This window comes from Micromys minutus (assembly GCF_963924665.1).
Source record: "Micromys minutus genome assembly, chromosome: 9".
Classification (NCBI taxonomy): domain Eukaryota; kingdom Metazoa; phylum Chordata; class Mammalia; order Rodentia; family Muridae; genus Micromys; species Micromys minutus.
The window spans coordinates 56,202,307-56,224,111 of record NC_137978.1 but is presented as its reverse complement, the minus strand read 5'-3'; the positions used below and the strand labels follow the sequence as shown (position 1 = coordinate 56,224,111).

At 42.0% G+C, this 21,805-nt stretch overlaps 1 protein-coding gene across 2 annotated transcripts in view; it reads left to right on the top strand.

The window, feature by feature from the left end:
- The first annotated feature begins 439 nt into the window (after positions 1-439).
- PRDM2 (PR/SET domain 2) overlaps positions 440-21,805 on the top strand; it is a 59,730-nt gene continuing 38,364 nt past the window's right edge. For both annotated transcript variants that reach the window (XM_080921437.1, XM_080921438.1), the window contains exons 1-3: positions 440-506; positions 4,106-4,258; positions 8,691-8,817. In XM_080921437.1, the coding sequence (XP_080777563.1) occupies positions 498-506; positions 4,106-4,258; positions 8,691-8,817 (289 nt within the window). In that variant the 5' untranslated portion in view covers positions 440-497. The remainder of the gene's footprint in view (positions 507-4,105; positions 4,259-8,690; positions 8,818-21,805) is intronic.

The following is a 21,805-nucleotide window of genomic DNA, read 5'->3' as shown; positions in this document are numbered from 1 at the left end:
ATAAGAGCATTATAAGAACAACCTTTGTTTAGTAAGGACAGTTTGAGATCTATAGAAAGACAGAATGAAGAACTTAAATTATTTGTAGTTTTATTCCATTCATATTTTCTCTTATGTTAATTTTCAAGTGTGTATGGTTATATTACACATGGTCTATTTTACATATAAAAGTTAATATAAAATTTTAAAATGTAATCAGTGCAGACTATTCAGAAGATATCAAGGGGCATACAGAAGGAAACTTGGAATCTCCTGGATATTTGGTTTGACTGAACTTAATACAGTTACTTTGCTGTTAGGCAACCTAACCTTTTAATTCTTTTGCAATACTGGATGACATTAATGTTTTTGATATTTAAAATCACCACATTACATTATAAAAATACTGGTTTTATTTTCTAGGTGTCTGGGCCACTAAACCAATTTTAAAAGGGAAAAAGTTTGGTCCATTTGTTGGTGATAAGAAGAAGAGATCCCAGGTTAGGAATAATGTGTACATGTGGGAGGTAAGAGAATTTCAAGCATTTTAAAGAGGCCACTCCTTGTTCTCACAGAATCTGACATTTTGAAGTTAAAACAGTCATTTAAATATATTCTTTAAAAGTTAAATATTTTCGTTAAAAAGAAAATGACTTTTTTTGTGTAGACTCTTGTTTGCATGTGTGTATGTATGTGCGTGCGTGCGTGTGTGTGTGTGTGTGTGTGTGTGTGTGTGTGTGTAGTTTGAAGCTGCTCCATTGTCCTTGATGGTAAATAGCACATCTATGTTCTGTATTCCTTGTCCAGGGCGTTTTGCCTTGTATCTAAGACCTTGACTTCCTGTGTTATTCATGGATGACACAGATAACCATAAAATATACTCCAAAGGCTGCAAAAAGCAGAATCAGACTCCTCCCTGCACATCAGAAAGTAGCTTCTATGTCCTGGGTATTCAGAGGCAGACACATATAGCATGTGACACATTTATGTTGAACTTTTAATTTTACAAAAGGATTTTCTTCTATGTCATATATTTTCAACAACCCTAGAGGGCAAAGCAGGGAAGTGGCAGCCTTTTTTATAAGGAAGAAAAGTCAGAATTTCTTCCACTTAGGTCTCACATCCCCAGACTTATGTCAGAGAGTCTCTTCCTAATATTACAGAAAGAGTTTATCATCAGAACTGCATCTTGATGATTGTTTTTCCATCGAAACCCCCTAAGATCTGCTTAAAACACAAGCCTGGGGATAAGAGCAGTACATAAGAAATATTTTACTTTTTCAATATATTTATGGCAAACATGCTTATTAGAGTTGGTATCCCTGACACTTTGCCATGCTCATGCATGTGCACCTGTGCCATCTGCATCCTATTTTCCTGTTTTAACATTTTTTTAAATGGCCTGTTTCAATGGAGTGTAAATGCTTGTTTCCTACCAGTGTCCCAGGGCTGTGTCTGTGTCAGGTTCTTGTGGTTGCCTTTTTTTCTTTTTTGTGGCTGCTCATAACTGTCTGCCATCCATGATTTACCTTCTGTTGAACCTTTAAATGGCTTTAATCTTTTGCTGAGTATGTACAGTTCTTCCAAGAATAAATTCACTGTACATGCATTATTCTGTCTTGTCTGATATTTTTCTTTAGATACATTCCTAGAAGTGTAAATGTTAAGTCAAAAGTTTTATAAACTTCAGCACATTTTTGGTCAGTTTTGCCCAAAAAACCCTTAGGAAGATTTATAAGAATAAGAAGAGTATAGTTTTTTCTAGGCATTTGAAACTTGGTATTGCTTACCTTTTTAATAGCCTTAAAAAGAATCTATTCTTTTATGTGAATGGTTACTGCTGCTATTGGATTTGATCATCTCGGCAGTACATTTCCATCTAGAAGACAGAGGGATGAGGCAGAACTGCTTATCAATTGGAATCGATACAGAAGTGATTGCCGCACAGTGAGAAGATCTTAATACAGCTTTTTAAAGGCGCAAATCCTCCTTTTATGAGTTGGTATTGTGAATAAAAGTCAGTGTGTGGGCTTGGTAGACAGTGACTGCCGTGTCCTGCAGAGCCTGATTTCAGAAGGTGCCAGTCCTGCTAACTGCTGTTGTCCAAGCTGCAGGACACTGTAGGGCTGTAGGAAAGATGGGCTCTAGATTCAACTTACACCCCGTGTTTTAAAGCTCCACAACTAAGAAGCATTTTTATATTTTCAGACGTTGTGGCAGATGAAGATACTGTGACATTGGAATTTCAGTTATTGAGAAAGTTTTATTGGTGCACAGACACTTCTTTTTGTCTGTTGTCTGTGGAGTTGAACAGTGGCAACATTCTGTATGGCCAGTAAGGCCAAAAGTACTTTTAATTAATGTCAGTGTTTTGCTTACATGTATGCCTGAGCAACATGTGTGTGTGGTGCCTGTAGAGGCCAGGAGAGGGTGTCAGATCACCTTGGAACTGGAGTTTCAGACAGTTGTGAGCCACTATGTGGATGCTAGAAATTGAACCTGGGTCTTCTAGAAAAGCTTTTTAATTCTTGTGTCATATTTTCTTTCCTCTCAAATACCTTCACATTACTCTATGGAAAGTTTGGTGTGTCTTGGCTGTGTGGGGAACAAGCCAGAGGAATGAATGTGGTGATGTGTGGTGTTTCTGGTTTACTTAGTAGGGTGCAGCAATATGCAGAACTTAGTCTGTCAAAGCAGATGGGTAGTCAAGTTGCCACCTTTACAGTTCTATTCCACAGGTTTCCCTGGCTCCTGCTGCTGTCTCTGTAGTCCCATTGAGACCTGTCAACTCTGCCAGTCTATGGGTGGTGATCTAGTAAGACCCAGATGTCTACCAGTATACTTTAAAATTAAAAGAAAGGAAGAAAAAGACTATTTCTGAGGTCAGGGCAAAGCGACGACAGTCCCTGTGTGTCAGTGGACTAAGCAGAGGACTGGTTGCACTGCTCCTCATTCACTCTGCCCCATACTAACTCTGCAACACTGGCAAGCAGCTTTTGTTGGTTTGTGCGCCATGTTTAACTTTGGAGAGAGACACAGACTCTGTCTGTCTGTCTGTCTATCTACCTCTGTATGAGCTAAGGGAGGCTTGGGTGCTTGTTGGAAGAGAAGAAGCCTCAGGGGCGCAGGCTTGCTCAGGAAGTCAGCATCCCAGCTGTCAGCTGAGAGCAGGACCTTTGTTCTAAGGGAAAGTCACCTAATGAAAGGTGATGAATGTGGTGGGAGAGGAAAAGAATAAATGGAAGGGATTGTGTGTGTGTGTGTGTGTGTGTGTGTGTGTGTGTGTGTGTGTGTGTGTGTAAGACTTACCTAGAATCAGTCCTTTCTTCCTAAGAATGACTATTTATTTGTAGTTCTGAATCAATTTACTTAGGTGTTTTACAGTCTGGTTTTGGGGAATAAATGTATATACATGCACATAAACTTCAGACTACTTGTAGAGTTGATGTTCTTTCAAATGAAGACATGACCAGCTAAGTAAGAGTTTGTTGGCAGCATCTCAGAGGAGGAGTTGAGCAAGCATGGATGATCAGAGAAGCTTCTTGCTAGATCCTGTGTCCTGGGTTTTCTGTTATTTTTCTGCAGCATCCCAGAACTCTACAAACATGTTTGCTCAATCTTAGTTCTGACACATATGCTGGATAGTATTGGTGTTAAGGGACAGGGAAGTTTACAAACAGTTATAGCTTGTCACCCACATGGCTGATTCACAACATGTGGTTATTTTCTGAAGTCCCTGTAAATCATGCCGGAAAGAGACCGCTGAACTGTGTACTTTCAGCAGTACAGACCTGGATTGGACCAACAGAATGTCTTAGAAGGCATGTGGCCGAATCACATTTGAGAGAATGTACTTGTTACCTATTTTCATGCACAGGGAACATTTGTCAATCAAGCATATGACCTTCAGTTTCTCATATAGTGGTGGGAGGTGGGCTGGGGAACCAAGCCTAAAGAAAGACTAGGATTTTACAGCTTCTGTTTTCTGCTTGTATTTTTCTATATTGCTTCTTCAAAGTGCTTTTCGAGTGCTTGTATATAGTCAAAAAGCTGTTTGGAAAGTTGAAGGTAAAACTGTTTTTAGGCATTCCTATCCTAACACAAGCTTGTTCTTCCCCGTCCTTAGGTGTACTACCCAAATTTGGGGTGGATGTGCATTGATGCTACCGATCCCGAGAAGGGTAACTGGCTACGCTATGTGAACTGGGCCTGCTCAGGGGAAGAGCAGAATTTATTTCCACTGGAAATCAACAGAGCCATTTACTATAAAACCTTAAAGGTAACAGTGTTAGCGTTGGTTTACTCCTGGCTACTTTGCATGCATTTTCTGAATACAGTCTAATTGTAACTGAAAGGAACAACTTGGCTGTGTTTGAAGTGGCTCATCCATGCACCCTAAGCTCTATGTTAAATACATGGTTCATGAGGTGTTGCATATGTGGAGAACTAGAGCAAAAAGATTGTGTTGAGTAAAGACTGTATCTTTCTTCATACTATTGATTATCTGTAGCATCTGCTCCCTTCCTCTTCCTCTGACACAGACACACTGGGAACTGTCTGGCAGACTTACCTCACTGTGAGTAGTGCCTGTGAACAGAAAGCACTCTCAGTGTTCAGAGGGAGTGAAGCCTTGGATTAGCTTTGATTATATTCAGGATAGAATTTGGAATATATTTCTTCTTTCTGTCAAAATATTTCTTGGGGAAATTAGTTGCAGAGATGAAGAGGACCATACTTGGAGCTGGTAATGATGGTACCCAGTGCATTTGGGACTTTATTACTAGGATGCTTTCCATGTTAGCATGTTTCTGTGGTGAGCAAGATTATGGCTCTCTCTGGTTTTCACTGGCCATGTTTCTGTAGCAGACAGATCTACATTCCATGTATGGAATGTTCTAGAATGGAATCTTGGGGCTAAAAAGATAGATGATAGTTGCCTCTTGGAATAGATACCTTTGTCCAAATATAGCTCTTCATTCAGTTGGTTTCACTATATATGTTACAAGCTAGGGGATAAGTCTATAGATTGTTTTTCTTCTCTTTTAATCTTCACAGAGTTGGAAATTCTTGAGCATTTTAGGCAATGTCCTGAGTTCATAGGTGTGGTAGCAACAGGCCTTCTGCAAATTGTGTTAGTGTGTAGCTGTTAAATGTTCTTCAACTGTATTTTCCTAGCTTTGCCACTGTGACACGTTTATCCCTAAACCTGGCTTCTAGGCCCTGCAGGATTTGCGCTCCCCCCCACCCCCATGTTCATACTTAGGCTGTCCAAAACCTGTTTTCCGTTTCTTTCTGCTGAACTGTAGCCACAGGCTGTTTTAGTAGACCCGTTGCCTGGTTCCAAAGGGTACTAAGGATTTATTTTATTTCTCATACATCTCAGGCAGGAGATGCATCTGGTTCTGTTGGCAAGGTAGAACCCTGGTGGGGACAACATGGCTGTGGAATAAGCAGTGTAAGCCCAGCATGGGGACAGCATGTAAAGTAGACAAAGGATGGAGACATCTGTGCAGGTTGAGCATTCCTTATTTGCTATGTTTAGTATCAAAGTGTTTTGGATTTTAAACATCTGCATTCACCTAGTTCTTCAGGATGGGGCCCACTTCTAAATGCAGAATTGACTTATGTTTCAGATACATCTGAGACAAGTGGACATACCAGAACTTCATGCAAGAGCTCTATTGTATTGGTCTTGATTGTGGGATCATGTCACCACATATAACTTTGAAATTTTGGAGTATTTCCAGCTTCAGATTTTTGTATTGGGAGTAGATGTTTAACATAAAAAATTAATTCTTACAGTTGTTTTAAAAAGTAGATGGAATGCTGTGGGTCAGTATAAGGTATTAATATCTACTCCAAGTGTGACCTAATGAGCTATACTGACAGCATGCTGCTGATCTCTGTACACCCGAAGGCCTGACCTTTGGCAGTTGTTCCGGTATGTTTGAGACCTTTTGGATCCTTCAGCTGTGGTCTGCTCTGTTCTACAGGATTCAGGATTCCTGAGGAAGGCTTTGTAAATGAATTATAAGGAGTGGCTCTCCACTGTCTTCAGTTTATTCCAAGAAATCTTGAAAATGCTAAGGGATACAGAATAAGAATACTGTTTTTCTTTCTTGTAAGAAAGTGTCTATTAGCACGTAGCTCCATAGTACAGCAACATCTCAGTCACTGACAATGTTGGAAGCTCCTCAGTCAGAACAGAGTACTTCACCAGTCTACCAACATTTAAGTGGTTATTTTATTCGATTTGCAGTACACACAGATTCTAGGTTGTGTTTTGCAATAAAGACTAACTTGAATGGACATGAGTGGGTTTTTTTTTCTCTCATTTTTTATTAGATACTCTGTATTTACATTTGAGATGTTGTAAGTGTTCTTCTATATGAGAAGTTTGTATTTGTTTCTGCCCTCCTCAATCTTTGGCGTTGGGGCTCAAACCCAGGGCACTGAGCTTCACCCCTATCTCTGTGCAGATGTTCAGCTCATCTCTTTGTAAAGCTATCTCTGTTGATGGCCCAAGAGCAGTGAAAAGGGAACTAGGAACTAGAAATAGGGTTCTTGTTCTTAGATGCCTGGGTGTTCTCTGCTTGCTTCTAGCCAGCGTTCTGACTGCTGTAATGGAAACCATGATAAGTATACATCTGTCCTCATTCCCCTTTATTTTTAAACTTTGCTTGTATTGTATATTTTCTAGAATCCCAATCATTTCAGATAGTATTTAATACCATTATATATATATGGCATAGAAAGAGAACTGAACTAAAATTTACATGATCTGAAAATAGTTTCATTTTGGAAAGCAAACGAATAAGCTCATCAGAGTGCCAAAAAGTTTTGTAATGGCCGTTTTAGCTCATTAATAGATTGTCAAAGTAGGAATCTTGGTTAAGTTTAGCTGATTCAAGAAAGGATATGAGACATTGGCTCAAAAACAGTAAAGTAGCAGGTTTTATACATTTTGGAGGAACAAAGTAAATAGTGCCTGGTTTTTTTATTTTAAACAACTTGAATATTTTGAAATGATGAGAGTTCTGTAGACAGTGAAACAAAGTCATGCTTACTGTCTATCTTAGTTAGGGTTTTACTGCCGTGAACAGACCCCATGACCAAAGCAACTCTTATAAGGACGACATTTAGTTGGGGCTGGCTCACAGGTTCAGATGTCCAGTCCATTATCATCAAGGCAGGAACATGGCAGCATCCATGCTGGCATGGTGCAGGAGAAGCTGAGAGTTCTACATCTTTGTCTGAAGGCCGATAGCAGAAGACTGGTGTCCAGATAGCTACCATGAGGGTCTTATAGCTCACATCCACAGTGACATACCTATTCCAACAAGGCCACGCCCTTATAGAGACAGAATTATGGTTCTTACTTGTCTCCTAAGCTTGGACAGTTACTTTGGTCTTTGATAACTTTTCAGTTCTGAGGAGACTCAGTTTGGCCTTCCTTCTGATTAGATTCCACTTATGCACCTCTGAGCATCCCAGAACTGATCTGTCCTCTGCATGGTCTCAGGAGGCAGGCGCTGTCCATCTGACTCATTATAAAGGCTCTTCCTCTGGCTGTGACTGATAGCTATGTATGGGTAGAGGATTTTGACAGGAAGCAAATGTTCTGTTACTTCTTACACTCTTACCTGATACCGGTAGGTCCACTGGGGAGCCTTGTCTGGATCAATCTGTGTTGATGATTGCAATATGGGTTATTTTAATTGCCTCATTCCTGCTCATTCTACACTAAGCAAGAACATTCCCTTTTTTGTGTGTCTCTTCCTTTGATCATCTGTGTCAGCATATGGGTTTAGATGGGTTTTTACTCGAACTTTCTGAACAGATGGGTCCCTGACAATGAAAGAAAATTATTAGCTACCTTCCCAATTCTGTTTAGGACTCACCTTTCTACTCAAAATATTTCTTCAGGATGTTGCAGGTATAGTTTTGTGATGGTGTCAGATATGACTGTGGAGAATTTAATGTTTTAGGAGCATAATCCATGGGAGGTAATCTTAGGGATTTCTGTAATTAGAAATTGTGATGCACTCTCTTGATGTTTTTTCCACAGGTCTGCACTGCTTTGATGACTGTGCATTGGAGATGCTAGGTTGGGCTTTGCCTGAGCTCAGCGCTTCTGTACTTAAAATAGTGGTTGTGTGCATGGATAAAGGTGCACAACGTTCCTGCTTAACTTGTGCTTGGAATCAGAAACGTGTACTTCTAACTCCTTCCCATACCATTTGCTTCTTAATAGCCCTTTAAGTTTCTCATCTACTTGAATTTCACGGGCAAAATGGTCCCATGTTTTATTTTCTCGTTTGCGTGGGTGGTGTGAAGCCTGGAACTAGCTGTTAAGAATCTGGTGATGGAGGCTGAGTACTAGGCTTAGATCTGCCGGTGCATGCACTTCTGTGAACCTCTGTGACAAGCTGTCAGGTCGTTCTGCTTGTCCTGAGCCTTGGCCCTTCTAGCAAAGGAATTTTCTGCTAGCTCTGGTCGCGGCTCCGCCTTCTGCCCCCGGGCCTGCGCCCTAGGGCCCGCCTCCTTCCAGCGCGCGCCCTGGCCCCGCCTCTCCTCCGCGCGCGCCCGCGCCTACTGCGCCCTCCCGACAGCTGTTTGCGGTCGGCGCGCAGCTCTTGCCCGCTGCCGCGCCGCCCCTGCCAACAACCGTGTCTCTGATTGGTCTGCCCCTTGTCTCTTCTCTTCGGCAGCCAATCGCGCCTGGCGAGGAGCTCCTTGTCTGGTACAATGGGGAAGACAACCCCGAGATAGCAGCTGCGATTGAGGAAGAGCGAGCCAGCGCCCGGAGCAAGCGGAGCTCCCCGAAGAGCCGCAGAGGTAGGAACCGCCGCCGCTGTTGGGCCCGGGCCGCACCCGCACCGGCCTAAGGGCCCAGGTCCGGGCGCCGCCCGAAGCGTCGTGGTGACCTTTTCCGGACTCGGCCCGCCGTCTCCGCCCGGCCCGCTGCTGAATCACGGTAGTCCCGGCGCTTTCGGGCTGTTTGCGAACTTGTGCCTGAGCGCCCGCGCGGCGGGAAGTGCGCGTGCGGCCGCCGAGTGCGGGCCCGGCCCAGCTCCCGGAATAGGGCCGGCCGCGCCGCGAGGGTGGGCCGCCTGCGCCTTCCGGCTCGGCTGACAGCGCAGGACGCGGCAGAGGAGGGAGACGGGAAGGGAGAACCGGACCTGGGAGAGACAAAGATGGGGTGCACCGGGAGCCGAGGGCGGTAGGCTGCCGCACAGGATGTGTTGGGCTTTGTGGAAGTTTAGGAGGCTTGCCGTGCCCTCAGTTCTGTGTTAAACGATGTTTTGAACAGAAGGTAGAGCGTAGTCAGTTACACTTTTAAAAGGGAGGGGATAATTTGTGGGTAGGAAAATAGTTTAGTTGGCTATATCATATTTCCAGCTGGCATGCCGATACGTCGCTGGAATATTTTTGCGAAAAACTTTTAATGTGAATTTAGGGATCTTTTATTTGAGTCTACTTTGAATATAGGCCAAGGCACGATGTGGTTGGTCGCTTTTATTAAAACAAGAACTTTGGATTTTTTTGTCATGGTTTTTTTTTTTTTTTTTGTGCTTTGTTTTTTGGTTTTTTTTTTGTTTTGTTTTGTTTTGTTTTGTTTTTTGCTCTTCCCTTAGATTTTAATAAATCCTTACAAGCCTGTTCTTTTCCCAGACATTACAAAGTATTTTGTGGGAGTGAGGCTATAAATAAAAACATAAACATGATTTTGGAAAACTCTCAAGCCATATTTGATGAGCTCATTGTGACTTTTCGATTCCATATTCTTTGCATTTCACAGTGAAGTGAAATGGGCTCACCCAAGGAGTGGCTGGCGGATCGCTTGCTCAGTACATTTTTCTATTTATTGATGGTGATTTAGTTGTTTTTAGGTCAGTAAATACTTTGATTCTGGGTCAGATGATAAGAGTCCGGAAAATTCCAGCCCTCCCTCAAGTATTTTAACTGCATTGAGATTTTTGTTGGGCGGAGGCTCAGCATTTTGTTGTTTCCACGCCATTATTTGACTTGTATGTGTACTTAATGTATATTGTATTTGTAAGCAAGAATCATGTTCTCAGCCATCCTAGAGAAGCTTTGACTTGTGGAGGCTGAAAGGTAGGGGATCTGGGGACTTTTTTACTGTGTCACTATACTTAATTCTGACATTTAATCAGATTTGTAACTTGATGGCAGCTTTACTTTGTTTCGTGTTAAACTTTGGTATGTGTATTCAGAACCTGTTTCACAATTTATTTATTTGTACATTTCATGGCTATGCTGGTTTTTATATTGTTTGGTGATTTTGGGGGCGTCTGGTTTTTTTGTTTTTGTTTTTGTTTTTTTTTTTTTGGTTGTTGTTTTTGTTTTTTGTTTTTGTTTTTTGTTTTTGTTTCTGAGTCAGGGTTTCCTCTGAGTGGTCCTGTCTGTCCTGGGATTCACCTTGAACTCAAGGAGATGCCTGCCTCTGCCTCCAGAGTGCTGGGATTAAAGGTGTGGGCCACCACCACTTGGCAGTAATTCATTTTTTTTTTTCTGCCTTATTATTTTGATAGAGTCTGAGCAGCAGAGAGCTCACTGAGTCCTTCTTGAGCTTTAATTAAAAGACGTGTGGAGTTCATTCTTAGAACATAGAGCCGCTCTGCTTTAGGCAGTTTACTTCAGAAGAGGCCTGTTTGTTCTCTGTGACCTAGAGTTTGGAGAATCTAGTGAATCAAACCTTTCTCAATTATGCTGTGGAAACTAACTTAACAGCATGTAAGATCTGAAGGCAGAACTTTTTATATTAGGTCAGTATGACTTTAGACATTTTAAATAATAGTATCAGAGAGAATCAAAGTTAATTGATTCAGTACTTTGATTCTGGGTCAGGTGATAAGAGTCCAGAAAATTCCAGCCCTCCTTCAAGTATTTTAACTCTGCATTGAGATTTTTATTGGACTGTTTCAGAAGAGGCAGTGTAAACTATTTCTGAAAGCCAGATGTTGGGGACATACAGTGTCTAGTAGGTTGATTTTGGGCATAACCTTGTGCTGTTGAAACAAATGACTGGATTCTTCAGTCTGGGCCTCAGCTCCTTTGCATGGCAGCTGCTATGCCTACTTTTTTGTGTTGCCAGTAGAGACCTTTCAGAGCTCAACAGATCATTGGTGGATCATAAGAAGTTTTGGGTGTATTAGGTAGTGGAAAGCCCTGGTTCCCTTCCCCTCTCCTTCCCATCTCTCCCCTCCCCTCCCCTTCCCTCTTCTCCCCTCCCCTTCCCTCCCTCCCTCTTTCTCTCCCTCCCCACCCCCCCCCTCATATTAATGTTTGTTAAGCCCTACCATAAGCTGGACTTTTTGGCCATTTGTGCAGTTCTTTGGGTAACAGAAAGGCAGGTGCCTCCATCAGGAAGGCAGTGATCAGTGTTTTGAGTGGCTGGCAGGTAGTCGACCCTGTCAACACACAGACAATGTATAAAAGAACAGTGCATAGTGCTTTGAGAAGGCAGTTCATACTGTACCTGACCAAGGAGCATGCAATTTTCCTGGTGTATAGGAACTAGGCTGAGCAGCTTCTGAAAGGTTGAATGTCAGAAGTGCCTTGGTTTGGACAGGTTAAAGCTCTGAGGTAGAAAGTGGGAGGGTTTAGTGTTGAATGTCTCCAGCTGTTTTATTTAGTATAAACTGTATAATTTATAATGGAGCAGAGAAAAGGCCACATTTAGAATTTTTATTTCCTTCTTGATTTCTGTCTCCTATTCATGGCTGAGAAATGCAATTGAGTTTGCTAACCATAAGTAATGGCTGTTAATGACTCTTTCTTTGCTTGTGCGGCGGCACTGGAGATGAGACTCAGGGTCTTGTGCTAATAAGCAAGTACTGTGCCACTGCACTAAAGCCAGTTCTGCGGAGTGCTGCTCTGAAGCTTCATAGCTACTGCAGCGTACGTCAGGGAGCCCTGCCCGAAGAGAAGCACAGCAGCAACACAGATGGGCTTGGTGGAAAAAGTGGGCCAGCCTTGACACTACTGCTCTGAGGTATACTTTTCCAGCTTTAAATCTGGGTGACTGAAGTCACATGAGCTTGAGCTTTAACCTCTTGGTCACTGAGGAACGTGTGGGTAACAAAAGGGAGAGATTCTGTCCTGAAGTTTGAGACACTTGGAAACTAGATTCTAATGTGCTGTGGGCTTTTTGTTGAGTACTTACTGAATTTGTGGCTCCTCCAGCCAGTGGATGTTTAGGACTGCCTAGAGCTCTACCTAAGTGCTGAATTCTTCCCCATTTTTCTCACTAGGCTCAGCCTCACTCCCATTCACCCTTACTGGTGGCCTCTCTATCCCACTGACCTCCCTGTTCAGGCAAGTTAGGAGAGAAGAGTTATTTATAGGAGCAAGAAGTCCCTTAGACCTGAGAGCCGGATGGTTGAAGCCTTAAGTTTATAGCCCTTAATGGGCTGCACAGGATATGTTCATTAAGGTTCTATCCTGTGACTGAGAATATCAGCTTGTTACCTGGTGACTTTCAACTAACATACAACATTCAAATTACAGTCCACCTTAAAAAGGTAGTACTTCATCTGTCTCCACTTAGAATTGTTCAAATGAAAACTCTTGGTGTAATGAAGAACACTGAAGTGTTGAAATTGAGCATACTTGACATTCTTCCCCAAAGGTGAACAGCTCAGGCCAGGTTGGGAAAGCTGAAAAGTTTCAAATGCAGAGAACACAGTCCTGGTAGGGGCGTGAACAGATCAGATAAGGTTCTTGCTCTCACAGGAACCAAGGGCTCATAACATCTGTGTGGCGTGTGGCACGACTCTTGTCAGGGGCTTCCTTCACCTGTGTCATTAGTGACATGAAGCTCCACAGGGCTGAGGAGCAGCATGTGATCTAGGCAAAGCTTATACCCCATATGAGAATTTCTTGACTTGAGAAACTCAGCTCTTTAAGTGGCTATATGGCCTCTTTTCTGCTAGTTAGCATGTTTGGATTGGTTGGGGAGATTCAGGAGCTGGCTAAATTAGGCATCAAAGCCAGTACTGTGAAGTTCCTAGTCTTCATAATCACAACCAACTGCAAGCCATACTAGGTATCTTTTGTTGATGTGGGTCAGCAGGGACCCCTTGAGAAGGATCTTGAGAAAGAGCAATGCATGAATTTTCCCTGTGAGGGATATGGCGTCAAAGAAAACTGTTAGGTATTTTGGAAATGTGTAGAAGCAAAGGTGTGCTGGTGGTACCCAGCCTCCTGAAGAGAGACTTGTAGACTGCTAAGCATCCCACTAGTGTTCACACTAATCTTGCATTTGTGGAGTGGTTTGTCCTAGCTCTGAATGAAGAATGGGCACTTCTTAGGCAAGAGTCAAGAACTTGTTTGAGAGCTGCTGAAGGATGTCAACTTAGTATGTGTTGGGAGATGGTTTGGGCTGAAGAGGTGCCCGTGCTTTTGTAAATGCAGTGGGCAGCAGCAAAAGGATTCAAAGTTAGCTATTCAAAAGTACACTTTATAAAAGCACAGAACAGGCTGGTTTACATGAAATGATCTCTTGGTCTTTTCTAACAGCTGGCAGCTCTGTTTCATATTCCTTGGCTGGAGCTGGGTAATAGAGGCCTGATGATGGTAGGTAGTTTTTAGGTAGACTTAACTCGGCCCTCACCTCTTGACAGGCATGGAGCAAGACTTCTGGGAACCAGAGGCAATGTGCTCCTGTGCTTATGGCTTCAGGCTGAGTTTTAACAGCTGTGTCTCTGAGAGATGCCTTTGTTGAACAGTGTATGTTGTGGGCTGTGTCTACATGCTCAGTATGGTTTCAGTTAACCTTTGCACCAGGAGGGAGCTGTTACTTTTTCTAATTCTACTTGTGCCGTCATTGAGGTGCTCCAGATTTGGGCTAAATGTTGGAAACTGTTTGTATGCTTCTGGTTCTTAATTATATGTAACCTTGTTTACAGAAAGACTGGATTAGCCAGAATTTTGTAAAATGTTCTTCACAAGTGTAATTTCTTTATGTTTGCGTGCCTGTGTCTGTGCATATGCACATGGCAAGGGGCAGAGTAGGGTGAAGATATTATGTAGAGGAGCCCCTGGGTTTCGTGTGGGTTCTGGGAATTAAACTCAGTTTGTCAGGCTTGGGAGCAAGTACCTTTATCTGCTGAGCCATCTCACTTGCCAGCTAGAATCCTAACATATAAAAAGCTATTTGAGACATCTGATGGAGTGTGGTAGGAGCTCTACCATGTGCTGCTGTGTATTCTGTCTAGCAGGGAATTGAAAGGTGTGGTTTTGCTGGTCTAAACCAGAAAAGGTTTGATTATAATTACATTTTCTAGAAGGCCCTTAGAATGAGTTCAAATTAGTTTAGTTTTTTTTTTAAATCTGACTATAACTTGAATGTTAAAACCCCCAATTTTGTTGTTTCCTTAAATACATGAACAAACAACAGGTTCTTTGCTTAAATAACTAATTTTTTAAATTGGTATTAAAACTAGATGTGCCTCTCCTTCCTTATTATGGAATAAGGCAGTTTCTTATTCCAGTTCACAGATGGTGTTTAGATATGGGAACTCAGTGTTCTTAAGCATGGAACCTAAGAGAGGAGGGTGTAGTTTCATATTTGAAGTTGCCTCTTGAAGGAAGCAGGAACCAGGTGTAGTAGTGCGTGTCTTTAATCCCAGTACTTGGGAGACAGGCTGGCTGAATTTGGATCTCTGAGTTTGAGGCCAGCCTGGTCTATAAAGTCCCAAGACAGCCAGGGCTGTATAGAGAGACCCTGTCTTAATAAACAGACAAATGAATAGATAAAAATAAAACAGGAATTGATTGAGTGGAAGGAGAACACACTTTGGGGTTAGCCATCAATGGGCACTTCTTTGAGTGAACGCTGCACGCAGAGCTGAAAGCTGCAGTCTAGGTTAACTAGCATGGTGCTGTGTAATTTGGATTCCTATGTGTAACCTACGCTGCCAGAGAGAGATCTGGAGTTTGGTCTTTATTAACATTAATACTTTAGGGGAGCTTATTACAGTGCAGAAGCATGTGCCATTGAAAGTGTTTGTGCTTCCTCTAAGTGAAGAAGAGAAATACTGAAAGCAGCTTCGCCCCTGTCTCCCCCACACCCCTCTGTGTAGCCTGGCTGTTCTGGAACTCACTCTGAAGACCAGGCTGGCCTCAAACGCAGAAATCCACCTGCCTCTGCCTCCCAAGTGCTGGGATTAAAATAAATACCACCACTGCCCAGTTGTTTCTTTTTGCTGTCCTGACTAAACCAATTTGATGCTTTGCAAACATTCTCTGCTAAATTCTTGGGTGAGTTTTTGTACAGACACATGTCAGGATTTGGCAGTCCTATAGTTTTCTAGCTCTGTGCTTGAGGAATCTTTATCCTCAGAGGAGAAACTAATGCTCCTGTGCTCACATTAACCAGGGGCTTGTTGCTAGTAGCTGTGTCCACCTGCCTAAGCCCAATTTCCACCCACTGCACTTCTGAATAGGAAAGGCTCTCGCAGTGTGAAACCGCAGAGTGCTGTTGGCCAGGATGGATTGGGCTACTCTACAATTTCAGATTTGTAGATAGTGCTTGACTTTGTAGAAAGTAAAGTTAAAATGAGAGCCAGTGACAGAGTTATCTCAGCTCTGAGGGGTTATAAATCAAATTAGATTCATTCTTTTGAGTGTCCAAAAGTAAACAGTTTAAAGAATTTTTCCAGCTTACTTCTGTTGACTTGTTGGATGGTGTGGGATTTGTTGACTATTATCTCTGCATTAGTGGTGAAGCACTTAGAGACCTTGCTGCCCTGCCCACTTCTGGCCGGCTTGCTTTACTGAAGCAGTGCTGAGGTGCAGTCTCGTTTGCAGCACTCCTGAGGTCTTGTCACTGCTGCACTGCTACTGTGCACTTTAAGATTTCCATAGGCCAAAGATTAAGGATCCTGAACAGGATCTAATTAATATACAGTGTAAAAATTAAATTTAGAAACTGATTTAGTGTAGTTCTGATTTATTTAGTGGCTGTAGTAGAAGCAAGCGATGCTTGCTATTTCCATTCCCTGCCTTAGGATGTAGGTAAGTGTTCTGGCTTTTCTGTTTTGTCAGAATGTTTATTTGCGAAGGGTAGCATTCATTTTGGTTCATTGGTTCATTTGGCTTTTTGGAACAAACATGAGGTCTGTTTTTTTTTTCTGATGAAGCTGGTCCTGTCCTAGCTGCCTGTAGGAACGGCAGGAAAGTGAACTTAGTAGGAAGAGCTGCCTCAATCTGTTCTAGGCACAACACCCCTTGCTTTCCTTTTCTTCTCTCTCTCCTTGCCTTCCCTCTTAATGGACTTCTCACATAGTCCAGACTGGATTTTAAACTTCTCTCTGCCTCTACTTCCTAATTGCTAGGATAAAAGGCATGTGCTGTTAGGCCTGGCTGATCTGCAAAGGTAACTGGATTTCCTTGAGGAGTGCTGGAGTTCATTTCTTCATAGTGCTTATTCCACAGTAGATTTTGTTTTTGAAGATGATCTCCCTATGTGGTTCTTGCTGGCCTACAACTCCAGATCCTTCTACCTTTGTTCCCCATTTGCTGTGATCATAGTGTATACCATTTTATACATTTATAATTTATTATATTCTTATGTCTGTGTGCATAGTGTTTTGCTTTGTTTGGAGACTCAGATCCAGGCTTAGACACACTGAAGTACTTTATCACACCACTGAGGTACTGCATCATTCACTGCATCCAGGTCTGGCCCATTCTAGAGTCTTTATTTCCAACTTCAATTTGGAAAAACAATGTGATAAATGTGAATCTGGAAACTTTGGCTAAGAATATTCAGTTGTCCTCTCTGGAGTTGGGTAGCTGGCACCTGACCCTGTGGCAGACTTGCCTGATGGGCAGGGCTGAGCTAGCTTTGCATTCAGTTTCCAAACATCTTAAATATTTCCTTTCTGTTATTTTCTTCAGAAGTTCTGAGGAAGTGATTGTACTTACAGTGTCAAGAAGCAGTGTATGTTAAGCCCCAGAAGAACATGAGTTAGGACACTAGAGAATTCTGGGAGCTCTGAACCAGTAACTGTAGCTGTTTATTATTTCCAACTCTGCTTATGATCCGGAAATTTAAAAAGATATTTGGTTCACTATTATCCCAGACTGGCCTTGAACTTGATATCTTCCTCCAGCCTCCATCTCCCAGTGTTCAGGGGTTTAAGTTATGTATGGCCACTCTGTCCTCAAAGCACTTCTTCCTAGAAATTCTAATCAGCTGGTGGTGAAAGGATGGTCATCTTACAGGTTATATACTCAAAGTGTACTGTAACACTTGTTCTGAATGGACAGGAACATAGTTTCAGAGGCAAGAAATTTTATGATAAAGCAATGAGTGATATTGTGTAAGTGGTATATAAAATCTGTGGCATCTGAAAAGCGATAGAGTCTTTGCTTACATGATACTTTGGACCTTTTCAAGTATATGTTACTAGTTTAATGGTGGCTTGACCAAGACCAACTTTACATTTAATGAATGAGTACTGTGTTAATTAACCAGAGGTTTGTCTCTGCTTTGGTTAAAAGGAAAAACTGAATAAATATGCTTAAGCTCTTAGTGTGTGTGTGTGTGTGTGTGTGTGTGTGTGTGTGTGTGTGTGAGAGAGAGAGAGAGAGAGAGAGAGAGAGAGAGAGAGAGAGAGAGAGAGAGAGAGAGAGAGAGAGAGAGAAGGGGGGGAGAGCTCGTGCACTATAGTGATAATGTTTCCTCCTGTGTTTATAATACCACCTTCTCTTGGGGTGCAGTCTTTTGTAGGTTTCTTAACATCCCGTGTCACAAAAAAATGAAGGCAAACTGGTTTGTTTGCCCGTATTTAGAGCTAAGAACAGTATTATGGGCACTGTTTGAGTACAGTTGAGAATGGACAACAATTCAATCTTTGGGTCTTTTGTTGTTTTTACTCTGACTTCTCAGGTTTAGTTTTCATTTTCTTGCCAGTTTGAGATGTAGAATATGTCTTTCTGGACCTGCTAGCTGTGTTTTTTAATCTGGGATTGTCAGAGCCTCTTTCTCTGAGGGACAGTGTAACTGCTAGCTGAAAGCTAAAGACCAGAGTCTAAGAACAATGGGGGCTTCACTCTGTACCACTCCTTAGGTCCTTTGCTGTGAGTATGAGTGCTCACAGGGGCAGGGGTCAGTGTGGAGACTATCCACGAACGGACAACTTTGAACTGGCCCTGGCAGTCTGTCTGTCTTGTGATTTCTCCAGTGTGGGACAGTCTCCGGGTGTGTTTTCACAGGCTATACTGTGCAGTTCATAATGGCACCCACACATTCTAGATCTAGGAGGATTAGCCAGTCGTTAGCTGCAATTGGTTGACTTTTATTTTCTTCTTAAGGACCCAAAATGCCACGTGTACTCACCATTAGGAATTTTACCAGCAGCTACCGGAAATAGCCTTTCTTTGTTAGGTTATGGAAATGTTTGATAAGATGGAGTCTAAATGTCATGTTGGAGTTACTATTGCATCAAAACCGTTGAAGATAAAAATAAAACTACTCTGAATGCTAAGGTAGTAAATTCATAGTTGCATATATTTCTAATGTAGACAATATTAATTTGTATGTAAGCCTATTCTGCCTCTGGTTAAGCTTTGAGGAGATAGTATCTTATACATCTCTTGGGTAATTGTCAAAAGTACAAAGAATTGTCCCACCTTTAATTCCTGGGTTAAAAAAATGACTTAGTCTTTTTTTTTTTTTTTTTTTTTTTTTTTTTATCCTAAGACAGGCAGAAATGCACATTGCATGGATCCACAGGCTTCACTGTTGGTTGCTTCCTTATTAAATACAAATCTATATTTTGCAAATAGGTAACTTATTCAAATGGAGTCTTAAGTGCCCCCCCCCTCTGTGTGTGTGTGTGTTATTGAGATACTCTGTATCTCAAGTGTTGAAAGTGTGAAGAATGGACTGTTTTTGTAGTGAGCAAAAATGGCACAGCCTTAGAATCAGAAGGGCCAGATTGAAAACCCAGAAAGTAAAAAAGAAGGCCAAATTGACTCCTTGTTTTAGTAACAATCTTTTGCCTTTTAGTATAAGTCTCTGTAAAATGAGGTAAGATGAGCAGGTTGTGGTAGATCATGCCACCTGAGCCAGCCTGGGTTATAAAGTGAGAGCTTTTACCTCAAAATAGCAACAACCACAGATGAAGTTCTCCCTCCTCATCAGAAAGGATGAGTCCTCCCTTTCTGGTTGCTGTGCATCTACTGATTCTTGGTTTATTCCATAGCAATGGAGGTACCAGCACACATATAAAAAGTCAAGTTTCAACATTTTCCAACATGTTCTTTAGAAATTGGCAGTTTTGCTTTTGAGACACAGACTTTAACTATTAGTTTTAATTAGGTGAGAGTCCTTCCTGTAGTCCTACTTATAATTTGGAAGTGTCTCCCTGCCTCTGAAGCTGCCTTGGTGCACTTTTTACCTTAACTTGCTCACCTGTGCTGCTGGGGTGTGGTCAGATGATCACCTGTGGCATTTGATGTGTTGTACATCTTCCGTCCATCATTGGCTTATTAGGATGAAGGTTTGTCTTCTTTGATCTACCTTGTGTAGTTCACAGCACTCCTGACTGCTGTATCTTTTTAACCAGGTTTTATGTGTTTGACATTTTGAATGCAGTGTATATACATTTTCTCAGAAATCATTAGTTATAAAAGTAACTGAAAACATTTCAGATTTCTCTGTACTCTTTATGAGTGTGATGTTAGGAAATAGCAAGTGTGAGGAATGAGGAATCACTTTCTTAGAAGTTACTGTTCAAGCTGGTTTTGAGGGAAGCGAAGGGACTTGACAGTTCTGAGAGGTTAAAAGAATACACAGGTGTGCTTCTGTGGAGTGGGCACTGTCCTTGTGTGCACTTACAGCCTGCTGTGGACTATAAAATGTGCTCATGCCCAAGGTGACTAACTTGGGAGAGGGGGCCTTAGGTTTTCAAAGAGGTTCAAGATGTCCTTCCCTAAAGATTAAAACTACTAATGTGAACCTCAATACATTTAATTAAAAACAACAACAAAAACTTAGGTTGAGGGCCAGAGAGGGGGCTCAGTACAAAAACAGTGCTTACCACCAAGTGTGATGACTTTAGTTCCATCCCTGGAAGCACATGGTGGGAAGAACACCAGCTCTTGAAAGAAAGTTTTCCTCTCACGCGCACACACACACACACACACACACACGAAAGTTGTCCTCTCACTTCCACGCACGCATGAGCACATTAAAATAAATATGAAACAGATGTTCAAGTCAGAAGAAAAGCAGATTGAAAGATTTGTTCCGAGTAATTAAGTCCATAACTATAGATAGTTCTTGTGTTTTATACTGGTAAAAGTAGGCTGCACTTGGATCCTGTACTGCTAAAGCATTGGCATGCAGTGATCGAGTCTTTATGAGTACTGGGAATATACTTTCCTGCCCTCATTAGACTCATACATATCTATAATTATCTCTGTTCCTAGTCAGTGTAAAACTAAGGAACAAAACAAATGGCTGATGTAGAAATTTACTAGAGAATGCATGTGAAGGAACATAGGCTGACAACTTAGAATCCAATCCGTTGGGTACTCTTTACAGATGATTCTGTTTACAGGGTCTAAGAGGCTTCCTTTGTATGCTTGATCTCATTAACTCCTCAGTGTCAACGTCACATTGCTGGGCCACCAAAATGTACCCTCAAAGGCCCCTTGTGCTCTAAACCTGGTTCCAGCAAGCCTTCATCTTAGTCTTCCTCTCACTCTTTAGAGTCAGCACTCTTGTTTACCCCCCTGAATAAGAGGCGTCTATGTATGATTGTGTGGAAGTGGGGGAGCCTGAGTCCCACACAGGCTCTGCGACAGCACCCTGGCAGGAGCAGGCACATTAGGAATTTACACAGCAAAGCTGCAGAGCTTGGCTGTTGGAAAGATCTGTTTAATATGTGGAACAACTGAAAGTCATGAAGGTTTTATTTTAATAATTTGCCTCAGTGATTACAGACAGCTCTTAGTGAACCTAGCTGTAGAAAAAGAGGTGTGATTGTGCTGAAGGAGCTTAGCAGTTTTTTACTCTCAGGTAAAATTTGGAGTTAAGTTTAAAAATCTGAGAAGTGTGGGCATGTTTCTTTCCTTTTTATGAAATGAAAAGCAACTCCCAGCCTCTTGGGAGTGTCAGGCTGGTAGACTGACAGAGCCTCTTCTCTGCTAGCTACTTGTCACTGCCACTTTTGACCTTGTTACAGAGCCATAGTGATGTTTGATGACCTTTACAGAAGCCTTTCTGGGCACCGTATCTTAGACACTGGTCTCTATCAGTCCTGTCCTATTGCTTCCTGATTCTCCTTTCTGTGGCTTTTGGTGACCTACAAGTACCCAGATACAGAAAATGGGCTGGGATTTTTTTGAGGAGAACTTAGTTTCATATGTATTCCTAGCTTTTCTCCTGACCATTCAGTCACCTCCATTGTAAGACAGTGATGACATTTTTTTCCTGCCTGCCCAACACTTTTTAGTATGACTGGCTGTTTAGGGAACTGATGTTGCCATTACCCACCTATTCTTCTACCTTATTAACACTTAAAAATCCACCAGATCACGTTAGACTTTTCATCTTGTGTTCAGAAGCCAAGTTTGTATCTTACGTCCTGAGTGCTGCTCATCAACTGACTTTGCTGTACAGAAATGCGAAAAAAGTATAATGAACCTAAGTCATTTAATAACTGCTCATATTTTGCCTGAGAGATAGAAGGATTCATTGTGTCTCCTTTTAAAGAGTGAAATGAGAACCTGGAAAATGTCATAACAGGACTCTTAGAACACAGGATAAAGGGGAGAATTGGAT